General features: G+C 53.3%; 4 protein-coding genes across 4 annotated transcripts; 1 reads left to right on the top strand and 3 right to left on the bottom strand.

The window, feature by feature from the left end:
* Positions 1 to 7,246: 7,246 nt before the first annotated feature.
* On the top strand, positions 7,247 to 8,766 carry COL26b_010187 (uncharacterized protein; the record flags this gene model as incomplete). The annotated part of the gene is made up of 9 exons (XM_053182894.1): positions 7,247 to 7,250; positions 7,302 to 7,328; positions 7,396 to 7,529; positions 7,589 to 7,738; positions 7,792 to 7,858; positions 7,952 to 8,141; positions 8,198 to 8,349; positions 8,414 to 8,652; positions 8,713 to 8,766. 9 exons carry the CDS (start codon positions 7,247 to 7,249, stop codon positions 8,764 to 8,766), a joined length of 1,017 nt encoding a protein of 338 aa, XP_053033163.1.
* A 554-nt stretch (positions 8,767 to 9,320) lies between these two features.
* Positions 9,321 to 9,632, bottom strand: COL26b_010186 (uncharacterized protein; the record flags this gene model as incomplete). The annotated part of the gene is made up of 2 exons (XM_053182893.1): positions 9,321 to 9,386; positions 9,462 to 9,632. The coding sequence occupies 2 exons, from the start codon at positions 9,630 to 9,632 to the stop codon at positions 9,321 to 9,323; spliced, it is 237 nt and encodes a 78-aa protein (XP_053033162.1).
* Positions 9,633 to 10,538: 906 nt separating this feature from the next.
* On the bottom strand, positions 10,539 to 11,601 carry COL26b_010185 (uncharacterized protein; the record flags this gene model as incomplete). The annotated part of the gene is made up of 3 exons (XM_053182892.1): positions 10,539 to 11,262; positions 11,324 to 11,505; positions 11,566 to 11,601. The coding sequence occupies 3 exons, from the start codon at positions 11,599 to 11,601 to the stop codon at positions 10,539 to 10,541; spliced, it is 942 nt and encodes a 313-aa protein (XP_053033161.1).
* A 3,944-nt stretch (positions 11,602 to 15,545) lies between these two features.
* COL26b_010184 (uncharacterized protein) lies at positions 15,546 to 16,478 on the bottom strand (the record flags this gene model as incomplete). Its single annotated transcript, XM_053182891.1, has 2 exons — positions 15,546 to 15,867; positions 15,928 to 16,478. 2 exons carry the CDS (start codon positions 16,476 to 16,478, stop codon positions 15,546 to 15,548), a joined length of 873 nt encoding a protein of 290 aa, XP_053033160.1.
* Positions 16,479 to 16,714: the final 236 nt, after the last annotated feature.

Here is a 16,714-nt window from a genome sequence, read left to right as displayed (position 1 = left end):
CTGCCTCCCCACCGTTCTGCCGTCACTTGCCCTGAGGTTTTACGGGCGGATCGGCTGGCGGTGCCGGAGCTGAATGAGGAGGTACGGAGGGAAACCAGGAGCCAACGTATCCACTTTGCCTGCTGAGCGCCTGCTTTTCTGCCTTGAACTCGGTGCCCTCCACGGTAGTGGGTCAGAGTAGATGTACTTCGCCCACAACCTGTCTCTCTGCATGGTGAAAGTACCGATACATGCAGCACCGCGTACCAGGACACCTCCTGCCTTCGCAATGCTTGCTGCTCGTTTGTACCTGCCGCAGCGCGTGTGCGCGCCTGCCTGACACTCTCTGGGGAAGCAAGCACCTCACCTACCTATGCGCGGCAAGACGCACCTGCCTCCAGATGCACCGCTGCTCCTGCTCTCCTTCCCGCTGCCTTTGGGATATCTGCCTGCCAGCCAGCCCAGTTGCTGTCGAAGAGCCCATTGCCCTCATCAGAATTTTCGTGAGAGTTAATCAAATAAATCCGAGTCTGCTGCTCTTCATCCATCATCACAATCACCAATGACACCTCTGCCCAACGACGCCTGAACAGTGGTAGCCAACGACTACAGTGCGGCACAGTGTAGCCGGCAGACCTCCCCGACACATCTCGTGTCTCGCATCCATCCGTCCTCTGCCTTACCAACCGCCGCCGACCGACGCCTCCCGTTTGCGAGAGACTGCGATGCCCGCGGCGCGACAATCGCTCATCCTCTGCTGTCGCTCGTGCTATTTCGCATCTCAATACTGTGCGATGTCTGCTGCCATCGTCTACAAGGCCCGAGATACTCTACAACCTGAATCTCTCGCACCAGACACGCAAAAAGACCCTCCGCAACAGCAGTCTACGAATCTCCGAGGCAATATCAATCGGACCCGACCGGCAGCGCCTGTCACCAGCCTGCGACGCCCCCGGGCCCGCCGATTGCTACAGCACTTTTCACCTCGGCACCACAGAGTCACAAACCCTGACATGCCCGCCGCGCACCGGGCTCTGGCCCACCCAACGACATCAGAAGCGCGGACTGAGCGATCGGGCCATTCCACTTCTTGACTCTCTTGCAACGCAAACCGCCGACTGGAACGACTCGACAGCATTGGTCAGATTGTCCATGACATGGGGGCGTGGACGACAAACGCCGTCGGGCGGGCCTAGAATGGCCGCGCCCCCCTGGTTTTCCCCTTCTCTCTCGGTCACGGTGCGCACCTCCACCCTGGGAGTCCCTCCGTCTCCCGCCTTCAACAGCACAAGCTTTGCTCCATACGCGCTGCCGTCGCCCGTTATTGCCCTGAAGATTCCGCGGGTCGCCCTGCTCCAACGCCGGCGGCAACACGTCCTGGGGCTTGCCTGTCTGTCCTTTCTCGTTCAGGATCAACACGGCGCCAACCTTTGCCGGAAGTGCGCCTTCATACCTCACTCCAGTGGAACGGCACGGCCTGCTGACCTGAGAGAACGCCCTTCGCCCGTGCCTATCGACTTTCATTTGCGGCGCGGCCTACCGACCGAAGATCAAGGGGGGCCGGATCCCGTGCAATAACGAACATCACTCTTCACTTCGCCCATCCCCTTTTTTTCTGAATGCCCGCAGCATGCGGAGGCGTCGACCGCTGGTACGGCGAGCAAAAGCGTAGCTATATAACATGCATGCTTAGTACAACAAGTATGCTTTCATCTGGGGCGGGGCCGGTGGCTGCCAGCTGGGCCTCCTCCGGCGACCATGGCACTTGTCGGACCGTGGCCTCCATTCTGTCCGTCGCTGCTTCAACAAATGTGCGCATCATTCCAGGGACTCTGGTGACAATCCAGTTGATTCCCCATCATCCGCGAACCTGATGCTTCGGACTGGTCTGGACTGGGTAAACTGGCATGCTGTTGACCACCAGGCTGCTGGCGCTGATGGCCGGCTCAAGTCGACATCGGCACCCGAATGCGCCTGGCATCTGCAGACCTCACTGCTGGGCGCGAGCTTCCTACAGCGACATATGGTTCCTCCTGACAGCTATTCCATCAGGCCTTTCAGTGAACCCTCCGCCTGGCATCAGCTTGAAACAACACTGTTCAAGCAGCTCGGCAGGTTAATTACAGAGGCAAGCCAGCGCTGTGCCCGAAATCACCCACGGCAAACGCTGCCGTCCAGTCCGGGCCAGCTAGGCACCTTGTTCCGCCTTCGCTCCGGGGGCACCCACCCTTTCCCCTCACCCAATTTTCGAAAATGGAGCAACAATCCCGAGAGCGTTCAGCGCCATCTCGTTCCGGCGACACGCCAAATTTCTCTTTAATCAAACTCGCGCTGCCCCGGGCCTGGGCCTTTGCTTTACCCGCCCGTGCTGAGAGCGGACTCGCGCATTGCGACCCACCCCTGCCGTCCATGGCAAGCACGCAACTGATTCTCGCGAGATTCATCATCTACGGCTACCCTCACGGCAAATTCAACACAAGTCTCAGACCCAAACTGGTTCGATTTCTCGCAGAAGTGTGCATCAACCTGCTGTTACCCTCACGAAAGCGAACCCGCCGCCAATCGCGAGGCCGTCGCCGTGCAGGAGGTATCGGAAAGTGGGAACACCGGCGACATCAACCTACCTGGAGCGCTCGGCTCGCTGCCCTCGGAGCAAGCCCCTGCGCACTGTCGCCCGTCGAATAGGGGGCCAAGCCGAGTGTGCCGCAGTTGCAACCCCCCAGACGGGAAAACCCAAAGCCCACGCAGACAAGCTTCAGCCTTTATCCGCGCTGTAGGGCTCGGTGCTTACAGCGTACTTTAGGGCTCCTGGTACGCTGGCTGGGGGCTTCCGATAGTCCACGCAGTTGAACAGAGAACAGTTGAGGGAAGGAAAAATTGATTCAGAAGGGCCAAAATGCTGCACCATGGCCATTACTACAGGTCGTCCAGCTGGTTGGGACGCCCCATATGTCTGCCCCCCTCCTTCTTGGGGCCTCGCGACGTTACTCTTGCTCGGCCGGGCGTCATATCCCACGATGCGGGACGTCTGATGTCTTGCCCGGCGACCGAACAAAAGCCTATTGGAGATGAACTCGGCAGATGCAGAGACAAGGGGTTTTCAGGTTCTTCTTCAACGCAGCGCCTGTTTGATTCCGAGTTCATCCTCGGCTGGCGAGAATGGCGACAATTATCACCGGACCGCCTTGCTCCAGCATCTGGGGCCAGATTGTTCTTGGCGGCGCGCTTCGTTCGTGCGATTTCGGACATGTACCTTCGCTTCCGCCCTCCGAAGAAAATTGTTTCTTCTGGGGCAGCTGCCGTAGCACTCCCGGCAGCTTGGCCAATGCGGTTGCCTCCCTCCAGAAGCCGCGCCGACCCGTGGGCGTGCCAGCCAGTGCGGTTCGTTCAGCCCATTTCAACGCAGCGGTCCGCGGCACAAACAAAACGAGTGAGACCTGATGAGCCCTTCCGCAGCGTCATCTGAAACCCAACATCCGACACGGTGCTCTGGATTGTGTGACCTGCTCGGGCGTTTCCCCCAGTGTTCGTTCAGAAACAGACAACAGTTCCATCGGCCACCCGTCCGCATGTTCTGGATACCCAAAGCCGTGGACGTGCCGACGGAGGCGCCAGCGACCGGAGCAGCCCACCGTCATGCCATTGGGAGGCGTTCAGCGCTGCGGTGCGCTATTTACAAACGCTTGTTGGTCCTCAGGCGGTCAAGACCCGGGCCTAGGGGGGCTTGGAGCAGGTCACCGTCAACCGCATGTCCGTAGGGAACCCGTAAGCTGATGGTCGCTGACGACGCCACGCTTCCTCGCTCCGTCTTTCCCGGAGGTAGCGTCCACTTTTCCCTGCCCCTGTTGGCCCCCATACGGAAGCTCTGCTCAGAGGCAGAGCGCCCGGAGTTGATGTCATTTTCCAACACACCTCCGCCTTGGTCTCGCTCTTCTGCCCCGTATTGTCTTGGTTGATATGCACGTAGCCCCGGCGCGTAATCCTCCTTGGCTTTCACGGACGTGGTATCACGGGATTTGCCCGGCACTCACTCGGCGGTACCTCTGGGCTCTGTCAGTCTCGCGGGATGTTGTCTTCTCTTCATGGAGGCTCAATGGCTTTCTGAGCAGAGTGCCAGAAGACTGATGGCCATCGGAACGGATGCAACATTCACTGCTGGATCACCCGGGTCCTTGCGGGCGGGCGCCCGAGGAATGCGCATGTCCTCGGAATTGCGCCGACCCCGCCCTGTGCAGATCTGCCAGAATCACTACCAAAGGTGGTGAATGGGAATCAAACCAGCCGAAACGATGGCGTTTCTCACGCGACCGGCGATCAGTGCACCGACCAAGCAAGCCCTGGGTGGTGTTTTGGCCTTATGGCCTTGCGGCATCACGATTTCCATTATGTGGGCCCCTCCGGAATCTCTTCCGCCGGTTTCCGGAACACCGGTGCGGGCACGGTCCACTCGGTGAGGCTTCGATCCCGCCCCAGCCACTCGCAACCAGCAATCAGGCTCATTCAAGGCCGCAGCGGCTCATGTTTGGCAACGTGATTTGCATGCGTGACGCCCTGCAGAATCTCATGTTTTTTCTAATTGTTCCAAGGGCACGGCAAAGCAAGATCTGCCTTGGCCATCTGGCGACAACGGCAGGCAGAGTTCCACAACATACGGCCGAATAAACGGGTGACACCATTTCTAAGACTCTGTGCCTTGGAAGCCCGCGCAACATCGAGGGCCGTATCCGACCGGATACCTTGCGGCGGACTTTCCTACCCTCCTCCCTCGGAGTTTGGACGGCATTCTCGCTTTCCCACCCCTGCAAATCGACTTCTCTAACGGGTGTGGCACTCGGCTGATCTGTGACGTGTAGAGTGGTTCTGTCCCCCGCAACTTTGATTACCTCCCAACGGCGCCGTTGGGCCATACCGGCCTGCCGACCTGGCCGCTGGTCGTGATCCTGCGGCAATTTATTATCCTATCACTCGCGATATTATCAACGTTGACCGTCTGCAAACACTTCGTCCGGACGGCGAGGTTCTGACAAATTGATCGGCGATAAGGCTGAAAATCCAAAATGACTTTTCGAATTCGGAGGCGGCGGGACGGGACCCTCCCGGCAGCATTCCGGATATGTCAGCGGGGTCCTAAAAAGCTCCGTGGTCCGATGCTGCCGAAATTGGGCTGCCCTTGCGCATTCGGCTTTTGGGACAGTCGCTGCTGGCAAATAAGCTTTTCCAATTGATTGGTGTTGTTCAAGGTGGGTGCCTGGCCGTTTCCGAAGGTTTTGAATCCCGGCGGTGGTCTCACTCAGCACCACCTTTCTCCGGATGTGATCAGGAGCGGTATCGGGTGGGTGACTGAGTGGCTGAGGTGACGTTCGGTGTGCGTCTCGTATTTCCAAGGTGAGATGCTTCCACTGAGGGATTGAGGTCTTCTGAGCGTAGGTTTCTGAGTCAGAAATATGGGTTGGTGATTCGTCTTCGTATTGCTTGGTGCATCTGGTTAGCAACACGGTGACCCGAGTCTCTCATTTGGGTCAATATTCCTTCGACTTCCAAATCACCAGCAGTCGGACATTTTGGGGATGAGGGAGTTTGTGTCCAGAGAAAGTAGCATGAGCAACTTGAACAGTGACGAATTTTGCGTAAAATAGGTGGTATTTTTACTTCAATGCCACTGCCTCAGTACGACCTTCTCCTTCAGTTCAACAATGGTCAAGCAGCCCGAGCATGAGATGGCAGCTGACCGGAACATCCGAGTCGACACGGCGCTTTCGACGCCGATTCCACCGATGAGTACCAGTAACAAAACCTGAGCCTCGTGCTATGTAGAGGTTGTAGCTAGCAGAACGATTGGATGATGCCTCGTGGGGTAGACTATCAAGACCATGGCATGGCCTCTACAAGTGCTATCTAATATGGACAGCGCCTCTTCCTTCAAATTAGAATCACTCTATTCCAAATGCCGTGAGATAGTGTGGTCTGGGGAAGTCTGGGGGAAAGCTCAGGCTGCCCTCCCCCGCACTTTCCGGCGGACGTGCGGCATTGCCGGTGGGGGGAGGCTGGTACGCCGCACGGCAGTAGGGCTGTTCGACTACCACGACGGCGACAGGAGGCACCGATCCGGTCCGCGTCGTGGTCGGAAAACCCGGGTGTGAGGCGTTGCTGTGCTATCGACGTTGATGAATAAAGTTGTTTGCTCGTGCAGCAACTGAGAAGATTGATGTTGAGTTTCGTAAACTGGTTACTAACTCAACTCAACTCAACTCAATCCCAACGACATTGGCACGAGCATTACATACAATGATGGGCCTTACGGTTGCGGAATCACGTGTTGTCGGGATGGTCTTGAATAATCCCACCCTCGCGATCTTGGGAGCAGTCATTCTTGGACTCGCTGTTTGGGTACGAAGAAGAGGAAAGTCGACGGCGAGATTACCGCCACAACCACCCGCCACACCGGTCCTCGGACACCTGTCGGAGCTGATTCGCGAGAACAAGACGAGGACGTGGCATTTGCGGCTGAACGAGTGGGCGAGGACGTACGGGCCGATATTCGGGGTTAGGTCGGGGTATATTGTTGATTATTATATCAACTCTGATGTGATGGTCAGGGTGAGCAACCCACATATTGGTTGTTCGGCATGGTCTGTTTTCAGGCGCGGAAGGGCTTTGTTGACTGGGGCGCAGGAAATATTCGACAAGAAGTCTGCGCAGACGGCGGACCGGCCGACGTGGATTATGTCTAGCACCATTCTGAACAACGACTTCAACGTGTTGTTCTTGAAGGCGAGCGATCCGACGTGGAAGGTGAGTGGAAAGTGGCCAAGCCTGAGGGAGGCAGTTTCGGCAAAACAACGATTACGGGGAAAGATGTTATGTTTGGTGATGTAGCTTGCTGACGAGTGGTTGAAGAATCAACGCAAGGTTATCAACCAGCTTGTGACGAATGTCCAGAAGGCTGACGAGATCATTCCGTGAGTCTGCGTGTCTCGGAGCCGAGACGGAGAGATCTTGATGCTTACTACGTGCGGCCTTGCCAGGTTGTTGGAATACGAGACTTTGAAGTTCCTCCATGAGAATGTTACGGATGCGAACGGCGGTCTGGCTGGCGCGAGGTTGTATCAAGCGATTGGGAGATACACGTACAGCGCTTTTGCAACGGCATTTATGGGCATGGATGTAAGGCTGTTCTTCTTCACGTGTGGACTTATAAGGTACGGGGTTGTTGACGCGACGATGGACCTAGATTCCCGATACGGACGACGCCGTTATCCCGTTCATCATGGGTGAGTTGAACGTCATTTTGGTTTGCCGTGTTGATGCTAACATTGAAGCAGAGGCTGAGACGCAAATCATCAGTACGAGTACTCCAACATGCGCACGAATTGACTTTTCGAGCCGACGAAGCTGACCACAGTCACGCAATCTCAGACACGTTTCCAGGCATGAACGTCATCGACCTGATGCCGTCCCTTGGAAAGCTACCCATGTTCTTGAAGCCTTGGGAGAGAAAGGGGCGTGCGAGGTATCGTAGAGATTTGACTTGGGCGATGAAGAGACTCGAGGTACGCCGTGCTATCAAAAGGTCGATGCTTGAGAATCACGTCTGATACTTGGGTTGCAGGCTGCTCAAGACCGCCTCGCAAAGGGCGATCCGTCCTTGGAAAACACGTTTTGGGGCTCGGTTCTGCAGTCCGACGATCTGAGGGGGATGTCATGCAAAGAAGAGGTGGCCATTCTGGGGTTGTCGCTCATTGTCGGAGCTGCGGATACGGTGAGCTGAGCTGGACACCTGCCACCCCCATTTATGTGAATGTTACTGATCAGGATAATGCTCTACCAGAGTCGGATGACGACGTGGACGTTCCTGGAAGCGATGATGATGTTTCCCGAGGTACAAGCCAAGGCACGGGAAGATATTGGCAAGTCACTTTATCTCCCGTCTTACGAGCGTTTGGGACAAATGCTAACGCACGAGGGAACTTAGATCGAGTCGTCGGCGAGAGGATACCCGTCTACGATGACCTCAAGAGCATCCCCTATCTCCGCATGATGATGAAGGAGCTCTGGAGATGGCGGCCGCCAGTGGCGCTTGGCCATCCTCACATCACTGCGCGAGATCTCCAGGTTGGGGAGTATTGCCTGCCGAAAGGCGCGAGGCTTCACATCAATGCCTAGTATGCTCACTCCACGTCGGCCTTGACGAGGCCCAGAGGAATCTGACATAATACAGCGCCATCAGCCACGACCCCGCGAGACACGAGGACCCAGAGCGCTTCTGGCCGGAGAGATTCAAGGACGACGAGACCACGACGATGGAGAGCATGAACGCCCAAGACCCGACGAAGAGGGATCACTTTGCGTTCGGGGCCGGCCGACGCGGTTGTACGCTTTCCCCGTCCCCTCCATTAAACACTTTCCTCCGGAAGCTTTGCTAAGAGTGTTTTAGGTCCGGGATATCACGTCGCTGAACGGTCGTTTGTGATCACCATGATGCGCATCCTGTGGGCGTTTGATATCGCCCCGGCGCCAGGGACCAAGTCGACGTTAGAATTTGCTGACTACGCCGGCGAGTTGCCCGGAAATCCTGCGGACGATATGCCGGTGAAGTTGACGTACAGGAGCGAGAGTCGGAAGAAGATCGTCATGGACGTTTTTGAGAGGGAGACTGCGGCCAGGCCGGCTATGGTAAGTTCCGTCCCCGTATCGCGATTGACATGGAGGATCTTGTGTTGACGCTCTGTGCAGATGCCGTTGAGTATGGGGGAGAAGCGCATACCCAAACCAGAGGAATATTTGTAGACAAGTTGAAGGGAGGAGAGTGCATGCTACCACAGAAGAAATCCAAAACCTGTTTTCTGAACCAAACACTCGCCCGTGGTTGAAATAGGCATTCTTCGCCTGCGGCAAGTCGGGTCGCTAAACAAACCTTGTGAAGACCGTCATTTATCCAAAGCCCAGGTGATCTCCTTAAGGGGCAAGCGGAGGCCGGGATGACCCCTCTCTATGGTGTGGGGCCGGTGATGGTGCCCCCGGAGGCCCCCTGAGTGTTTCTCGGGCAGTTGAATCATCCCGGGCGTTAGATCTGGGGTAGAACTATGCGTATGGACATTGTGCAGTGGGTGATGAGTTTCTGGCAGGGTTTGGTCGTGGAGATGTAGAAAGGCGAGGCAACAAAAGCACTGGTTGGCGGGTTCGTGTAACAAAGCCACACTGCAATTGGATTCCTCTCACACGCGAAGACGGAGACTTGGAGATAATGAAACAATTTGTGTTGTCATTGGATATATCTGTAGATGAATCGAAGGTACGTGCTGCAAATAACGGTAGACGTTTCCCAACTGCCTGCTTGCTTCTTAAGGGCATCCAGGAGCACCGCTGCCCGTATTGGCGCCAGCGGGATCACAGCAGCCCTGAGAAAGCTATGCCACCAAGTCAGCAACTGCAGGTAAGGTCGTCGTGGTTATAAGCGTGTAGAAAGGACGGTGGAAACTCACGTCGTTTGGTCCCAAGTAGTTGCAGCAGAGGAAGTATTGTCCCCACTGTGTGGCAAAGGGGTACGGGTGGTCAAGAGAGCCCCATTTCTCGCACTCGGGGCTGACCTGGCGCTCTTGGATGGCGGCACCGGCGACGAGGGGGACGATAAGGGCGATGATGGAGAACTTCATGGTGAAGATGTGTGTGGAATTCTAAAAGAGACGGGCGGAGTGAAATGTCAAGTCGAGTGAACTGATTATGATTCTGGGCCATTACTTGGGAAACTGAGTCTCTTATATATCGACTTCGGACATCATACTGTTTTCCTGGGTTCCCTTGGAAGTGACTACTGATCGGATGAACGCTGACCGCAAGTGTGGAGCCGTCAGCGTGCAAGTCAGGCCGCGTCCGTGGATATGGTTATTATTGAGTTTCGGCCGATGGATAGAGACTTCCGGTCCATTTTCCCTATTAGGACAGTGAATGGGGGTATGTCCGTGGTTACAGAACAATTCGGATATATCACTTGCACTCTCACTGGTGATTCCTGCTGATATTCCCCGGTTTCCATACCCTCCAGCCTTTAACCGAGCTCTCGGTTCCAAGCAGAGAATCGTCGGCATAGAATACTACCTCGCCTCCAATGATGATCCGCAAATCTAAGTGACACAGGAGGGCCGATCCTAGTACGTTCATACGTCACACGGACCAACAAAATCGACCTGCCGGACTCGGCTGGGCTGTTTGTGGCATGTCCTTGTCGAACTGCATTCTCTTGACAGGCTGTCCACAGTAACCGCGCGGGCGCTTGAGAGACTTGCCATATTGAAGACATGAGAGCAACTCGCGACGGCCGTGGTTCAGATCGCCGTGCACTTACATTCCCGTGACACACATGGGTGACCTTACTGCTTCAACACGGACCTTAAGTGGCAAACATGGGATCTTCATTCTCGTTTGTAAACTGCTCAAACACTAGTTGACTTGAATTCTAGTCAACGATTGTTTCGATCTGACTTGGATTCCCAGCGATGTTGCCATACATGTCAACGATGACGCCTTATCTAGAGATATCACCCGAAGAACTTTCTCCTGTCCTAGAGAACTCCGAGCTCCTTCGCAGCCTGTTTAAAGAGCTCCTTCAGATCTTCATCGCTCAAAACCCTGAGACCCAACTTCTCATTCCAAGAAAGCTTCTTGAAGTCAGTGCCACCGTATCCCTCGCTGTACATCATCGGGAAGTAGTAAGTGATCATCGCAGACTTGTCTCCCTTGGCCAGCCTCTCGTTCGCGTCGCGGACCATATCCTCGACCTTCAGATTTGGGATGCGGCCGTCCTCGACGCTGCCAAAGTCGATACCGGTCGCCTCGGACGCAAGTCGGGTAAGCATCTTCTCGCTGATGGCGGCGGAGTAGAAATAGACTGGCTTGTTGGCGGTCTCCTCAAAATGGCCCGGCTCAAGGATCTTGACCAACGCGGTGCCGATGTCAGGGAGCAGGGATGCACCGACAACCTTTTCACCGCCGTCGTGGAAAGTCGCCGTCTTTTGCATCAAGTTGGGGCCGAGGATACCAAACTTTAGGCACAACTCGAGGAACGCGCCATTATTGATGGAAGTCCATGTAGTTGACGGAGATGTTGGGACCACAGATTCGAGATACTCGCGAACTTCGACCTTGCCGAGGACGTGAGGCAGCTTGCGGGAAAGAGGGGTGTCGAGATTGGTGGTAAACTCGGAGGGAATGATGCGCTTCACCGAGGCTGCGATGGCGGCATCGATTATGACCTTGTCTGAAGCTAGAGTCGGGTTTGGAACAGCGCTGATGCGGCGTCAGTAAATGGGGAAAAGTAAAGCAGAGATTTAGGGTTTATGGAGCCTACCTGACGAAGACATCCTGCCCCTTGAAAACGGAGACAAGATCATCGAAGTTGCTCAGGTCAACCTTGACAGACTTCACGCCCTGAGGTGCTTCCTTCGTAGATTCCTTGCGCTGAATAACGGTGACAGAGTGTCCAGCGCCAGTCAATGCTTTCAGCAAGTGAGGACCCAATGTCCCGGTGGCCTAAAAGTAATTAGAGTCGTGAAACTCTGGATGCATGCTTCAAGCAAGGGTCTATCTTACACCGAGGAGTGCAACGTTTCTCACGATTGTAGTCATTGTGATGTGATGGGCGAGTATAAAGGATGAAGCTTGTGATCAGTTGTTGTTGTTGTTTGAGAAGTCAGCTTACATGTTTATGAGACGTGCTGAGCGTTTAAATACTTGGGGACAGCTTGGATCTGACTCAATTTGAAGGAAAGAAGTCATATCATCTCGAATCGGTGACCGTAGAGATCCGCACTGCTATCGATTCCTCCATTCTGATATGAGAAGGTTTCGATTGGTCCATCATCTCGGCGTCCGGAGGGCCCCGGTGATCGTACCGATTCCATCTCGGACGGCCTGATTGATAGTTGCCCCACAATCGGCGTCGGTCGGAGGCCGCATGTCCCGTATGGAGCATGAATGAGCTGGCCCCAACAAAATAGAAAATGTGGACAACCTCGAGGACCCGAATATCTCGCCTCCCTACATTGCATAATGGGCTTGCGGACTTCGGGCGGACTGGAGCCGTGATGTCACAACTCCGCACTTCTGAATCTGACTTGGCTACTTCTTACGCTGTTCCGTCGACATGTTGAGCCCCTGCTTGATGCATGGCTCCACCATCCTTGCTTGTGGCGGACTTGGGAATCGGCTGGGCGTGTTATTGGCATTAATAAAGAAACAACCAATGATGATTCGGTATAGTCACTAAGATTGTCCTGGCCATAGTCTTGACGCTTGTCGAAGAGGTCTTGTTGTGAAGACCCAAGAACTATTACATACAATGCTTCCCCTTCAAATTTTAAGTGTAGTGTACCTGCGTTCTGGACAAAAGTGTTTCTGTTCAGTATCTGCTTAAATCTGTAGAAAACATAATGTCGTTTTAGAAAGAACTGGGCGACTCAGGTAAAGGCACCAACAGATCGGGCTCGTATTGTACAGTTTCTTTCCCTTTTGAGAAAAGTGAAGTACCCTACAGGGCCTCATAGTGTGTTACTGGATTTGAGCCAACTCAAGGCTAGTAATGCTTCAGGATTAAAGATGGACTCTCTGATGTAACGTCTCACCTTGGTTCACTGCATGTCAGCTGAGATGCTGTGCCTCGTCTTTTCTTCTTACCAAAGTCTCCGCAGTCATCGCGATTGGTGGACGGCGTGGCTGGGGATGGAAGCCACGCGGTGCAAGGTCGTTCTTAGTCAACTATAGCTGAACTAGTCTAAATATACCCAATTACCTCTTGCGAAAGGCTGATTGAATACTCATCGACGGCGATACTGCATATAGCTAGTCGTGGCTGAGGCTTTTGGTGCGCGTCAGCTATCTTGGTACATCGCGGCAGAAAAAGAGCAGAGATACATAGTCAGTGGACTCGCGCCACTAGCCTTCAGCGACTGCGAGAATGAATTCAAGGGGGTGCTCGGCAGAGTCAAATAATACACCCAGACAGCAAACTAGTCAACGCAGTCCATCTACAACCACGGTCAATCAATTCCGAAAATTTGGGCGCGAAGCAAAGTATATCGCGATGGCTTGCAATTCGTTGCACTTCTACACGTACCGGTACGTCAGTGCAATTGTACACAGGATTGATCAAGGACGATGGTTCTCTATCTGCGCCTTCTGCATTCTGTGTGGTTTGGGGTTCGTCTTCTAACAAAAACGGCCAAGCTTTGCTGCAAAAGCCAAAGCTATACTCCCCCAGGCGAAATGGCAAAGAGCCGCTCTTAGCTTTGCCATTGCGGCCTTTTCTACATTCATCATCAACCTCACCTTCATTATCTGGGCTACTATCTCACGCTCGGCGGATACGAAAGATGGCATCGGCATTTTGCTACTCCCAGACACTTGTTCTGAGACGAAAGCTATAAACACTGGTATCCACGTTGTCGTAAATATTCTAAGCACAGTTCTTTTATCCGGCAGCAACTACTGCATGCAGTGTCTTATGGCACCGACACGGTCTGAGATCAACGAATCCCATGCCAAACAAGAATGGATGGATGTTGGGATTCCTAGCATCCGCAATTTCTGGCGCATTAGATGGAAAAGAAGGGTCCTTTGGCTCCTTTTCCTGATATCTTCTCTTCCTCTCCATTTACTGTATCGTAGTTCTGCACCAATACTTCTCCGTATCAAACTGACTTCCTCGCAGTTTCAACTCTACAATATTCGCATCAACTTCGGTAAACGCGTATTGGGTTTTCAAAATAAACAGAAGGTTTCTGGCTACAGGTGACGTATCTCCAGCGCCATCAGAAGCCAAGGAAACACTAGCGGACATCTATCGCGCCTATGATCAAGGTTTACTGGAGTATCTTAGCTTCCATGAGTGTATCAGGGCGTATGGGACTGAGTTCCAGTCTTCCCAAGGCAGCTTGCTTTTGATTTCAGCAGACGATGAGCTTACAAATTATACAGCCAACTTCGAAGAAATAAAAATAACAGGAGACACGATGTCTTCAGGCTCTGAATGGGCCAGTGCGGAGGAGTTGGACAGATGGGGGATGAATGAAACAACTATAACAGAATGCCACAGCCAGAGAACTGAGGGTCATTGCAAGCTGCTATACAGCAAGGTACTTTGCTGGGTCGTCATTACTTTCAACCTCAACCTTCTAAAGGTTGTTTTAATGCTGTCCATTGCCTTTAGCAACGGAGAAAGACCATTGCTATCGGTTGGAGACGCCATTGCCTCTTTCATGGAAGAACCTGATGAGACCACGACAAAGATGTGTCTCAAGTCAAACCAGGACTTTATCAAGAATGACTGGACCAGGAAGCCGCGACAGTTCGGAAATGGATTGCAATACAAGGATTCAGCCACTGGTACCATTCGATGGAACATATGCGTGCTTGGGTAAGTTAACATTTCTTTGAACAATGTTCCATAAAACTTTGATTAATGAGGAATCCTAGATACTTTACCTCAATTGTCGGCTGTGTGTTTCTGCTGATGTTCAAGAGACCGAGCGACTTTACAGGTTTGAAACCAGCAGGGCTGGCTTCACCACATGCGGAGCTGATTCTAAAGACCAGCTGGATGGGCCAAGACTCTACGTCTCTCATCCTCAACGTTATCGTCGCCAACACATTCCAAGTTGTACAAACGATCCTTTACTGCAATTTCAATGCTGTATGCACAAGCATATCTTTAGTCACCGAGTGGGATAGGTTCGGAAGTCACAGAAAAGGCCTCCGGGTGTCTGCAAAGCCTCAGGGGGCCCAAAGACAAACCTACTTTTTGCAGCTTCCATTCAGATACTCAATCCCGGTAATGATCTTTTCGGGTCTAATTCATTGGCTCATCTCGCAAAGTATTTTCGTTGTCAGCATGGAGTCATACGGCCCTTCGTCAGAAAACGTCATGGCTATGGTCCCCTACCCGGAAAAGAGCTTTACATCATGTGGTTGGTCTGGCTTTGGAGTTATGATCGTTGCTCTTTCAATATCTTTCATGGTCGTGTATCTTATTATTGTCGGATCGCGGCCTCTGAAGTTCGGCGAGATACCTGTAGTGGGGAGTTGTAGTGCAGGAATATCTGCAGCTTGTCATCCTGGGCTAGGCGAACCCAATGCCTGGGAGAAACCGCTCCAGTGGGGTGTTGTAGCGGTGTCAAACACGGGACCGGGACATTGTTCTTTCTCGGGCGGTAAAGTCGATGAGCCCCAGCAAGGTCTTCTATACGCATGAGGAATGAGTCTGGGGATGCAAGCCAGGCCGACAGAGGACAGATGTTAGATGACGGTTGGCTATGTTTTGATCGCAGGCTCAGGGGTACAGAAACCTAGTATTGACTGTAGTGCAAAAGGCCTTGTGATCATGCTCATATCTCCTCACGTTGTCATTTGCCGACTGTTTCCAGAACTTATCGATTGATGTTGTCGGTGCCCGGCTTAATATGTCTTTGGTCGATACAGCTTGTATTTGACAGCATCATCCACACTACGAAAAGATTCTCATTTGTCCAGTTGCATACTGATTATGCTAGGCCTCACCGTCGAAACGGTCAAACGTCCTACTGAGTGTTCGCTTTCTGAAGTACAAACTCCGCAGCCGTCGTTGCATTTTCGGCGTAAGTCAGATGGTCCACAGTAATAAAACCTCCCTTGCAAACCGCATCATCGTCGTGGCAAATGATTTGGGTCTTGCCATCTGCTCCAGGGATGGGGTTCGGGTATCCTGGGTCGCCGAAGGTCAACACCGAATTGATCCTAGCCATTGTCGCAGCTGGAAGCGATTGCGTCGTGCTGCGGACAACTAGGGCCCCTTGAGAGTAGCCGGATATGGCAATCTTGGAGTTAGGGCAGTTGGTGATGGCTTTGTTGATGAAGTTCGTCCTTAGAAGACCGAGTTAAAACTCCAATCGTAGTAGACCCCGCCTTTGAAAGCTCACTTACATGCTGGGCACTCCTTCCGTTCCATTGTTATTGAACCCTTCAAATGTTGCAGGGTACGCAACACCTTGAATGTTGATAGACTTGCCAGCCGCTTGTTTCTTCAGAGCATCGAAGAAAGGCGGGCCAGTCACGAGACCGACGTTTCCAGGCTCGGTGGTTCCGCGGGCGAATATGACAGTGATATCGGCACAGGTAGCATTCGGCGCCAAGCCGTTCTCGGTCGTGTCAATACCGACGGAGTCGGCAAGACTTTGCTGCAACGGTGTCAAAACCAGACCAACTGCGTCCAGGGCAGCGGCTCCTGCTGGGAGGGTGCTGATGAGTCTGAGGAATTGGTTCAACGGGCCGGATGGAAACTTGGCCAAAGCATCAGGAATGTCTTGTCTCGAATCGAGATGGAAGTTGTCGGTGGGCGCTCTTCGAAGATCCGTTGGAAGGTCGGCGCTTTTAGAGGCAGGTAGTCCGTGAACAAAGCTTGCGGAGTGCAAGGCAATGGCGACGATCAAGGTCATTAGCCACCTAGTGGTAAAAGCTGCGAATGCTTGGGACATTTTGGTGATGTTCTGAAGACGGTGAACTGAACGAGTGGCTTGCCGTTGGGGAATATGCAAAGGGGACACGAAGAGGATATTGAATTGCGTTGCACATGAGGCCGTATAAGTAAACTGTACTGGATGGATTCTTTTCAGCTTTCCAAGCTAGGAAATCACCAGTCCAAGCCTACTGCTCCTGAATTCTTGGACGTTAGTCGAGGGCGTTGTCGCATTAGCCTTCGCCTTTGTTGCAT

Source organism: Colletotrichum chrysophilum (genome assembly GCF_026319265.1).
Source record: "Colletotrichum chrysophilum strain AFK26 chromosome Unknown scaffold_106, whole genome shotgun sequence".
NCBI classification, from domain to species: Eukaryota; Fungi; Ascomycota; class Sordariomycetes; order Glomerellales; family Glomerellaceae; genus Colletotrichum; species Colletotrichum chrysophilum.
Note: the sequence above shows the minus strand (reverse complement) of the source record. Positions and strands in the feature narration are given on the sequence as shown.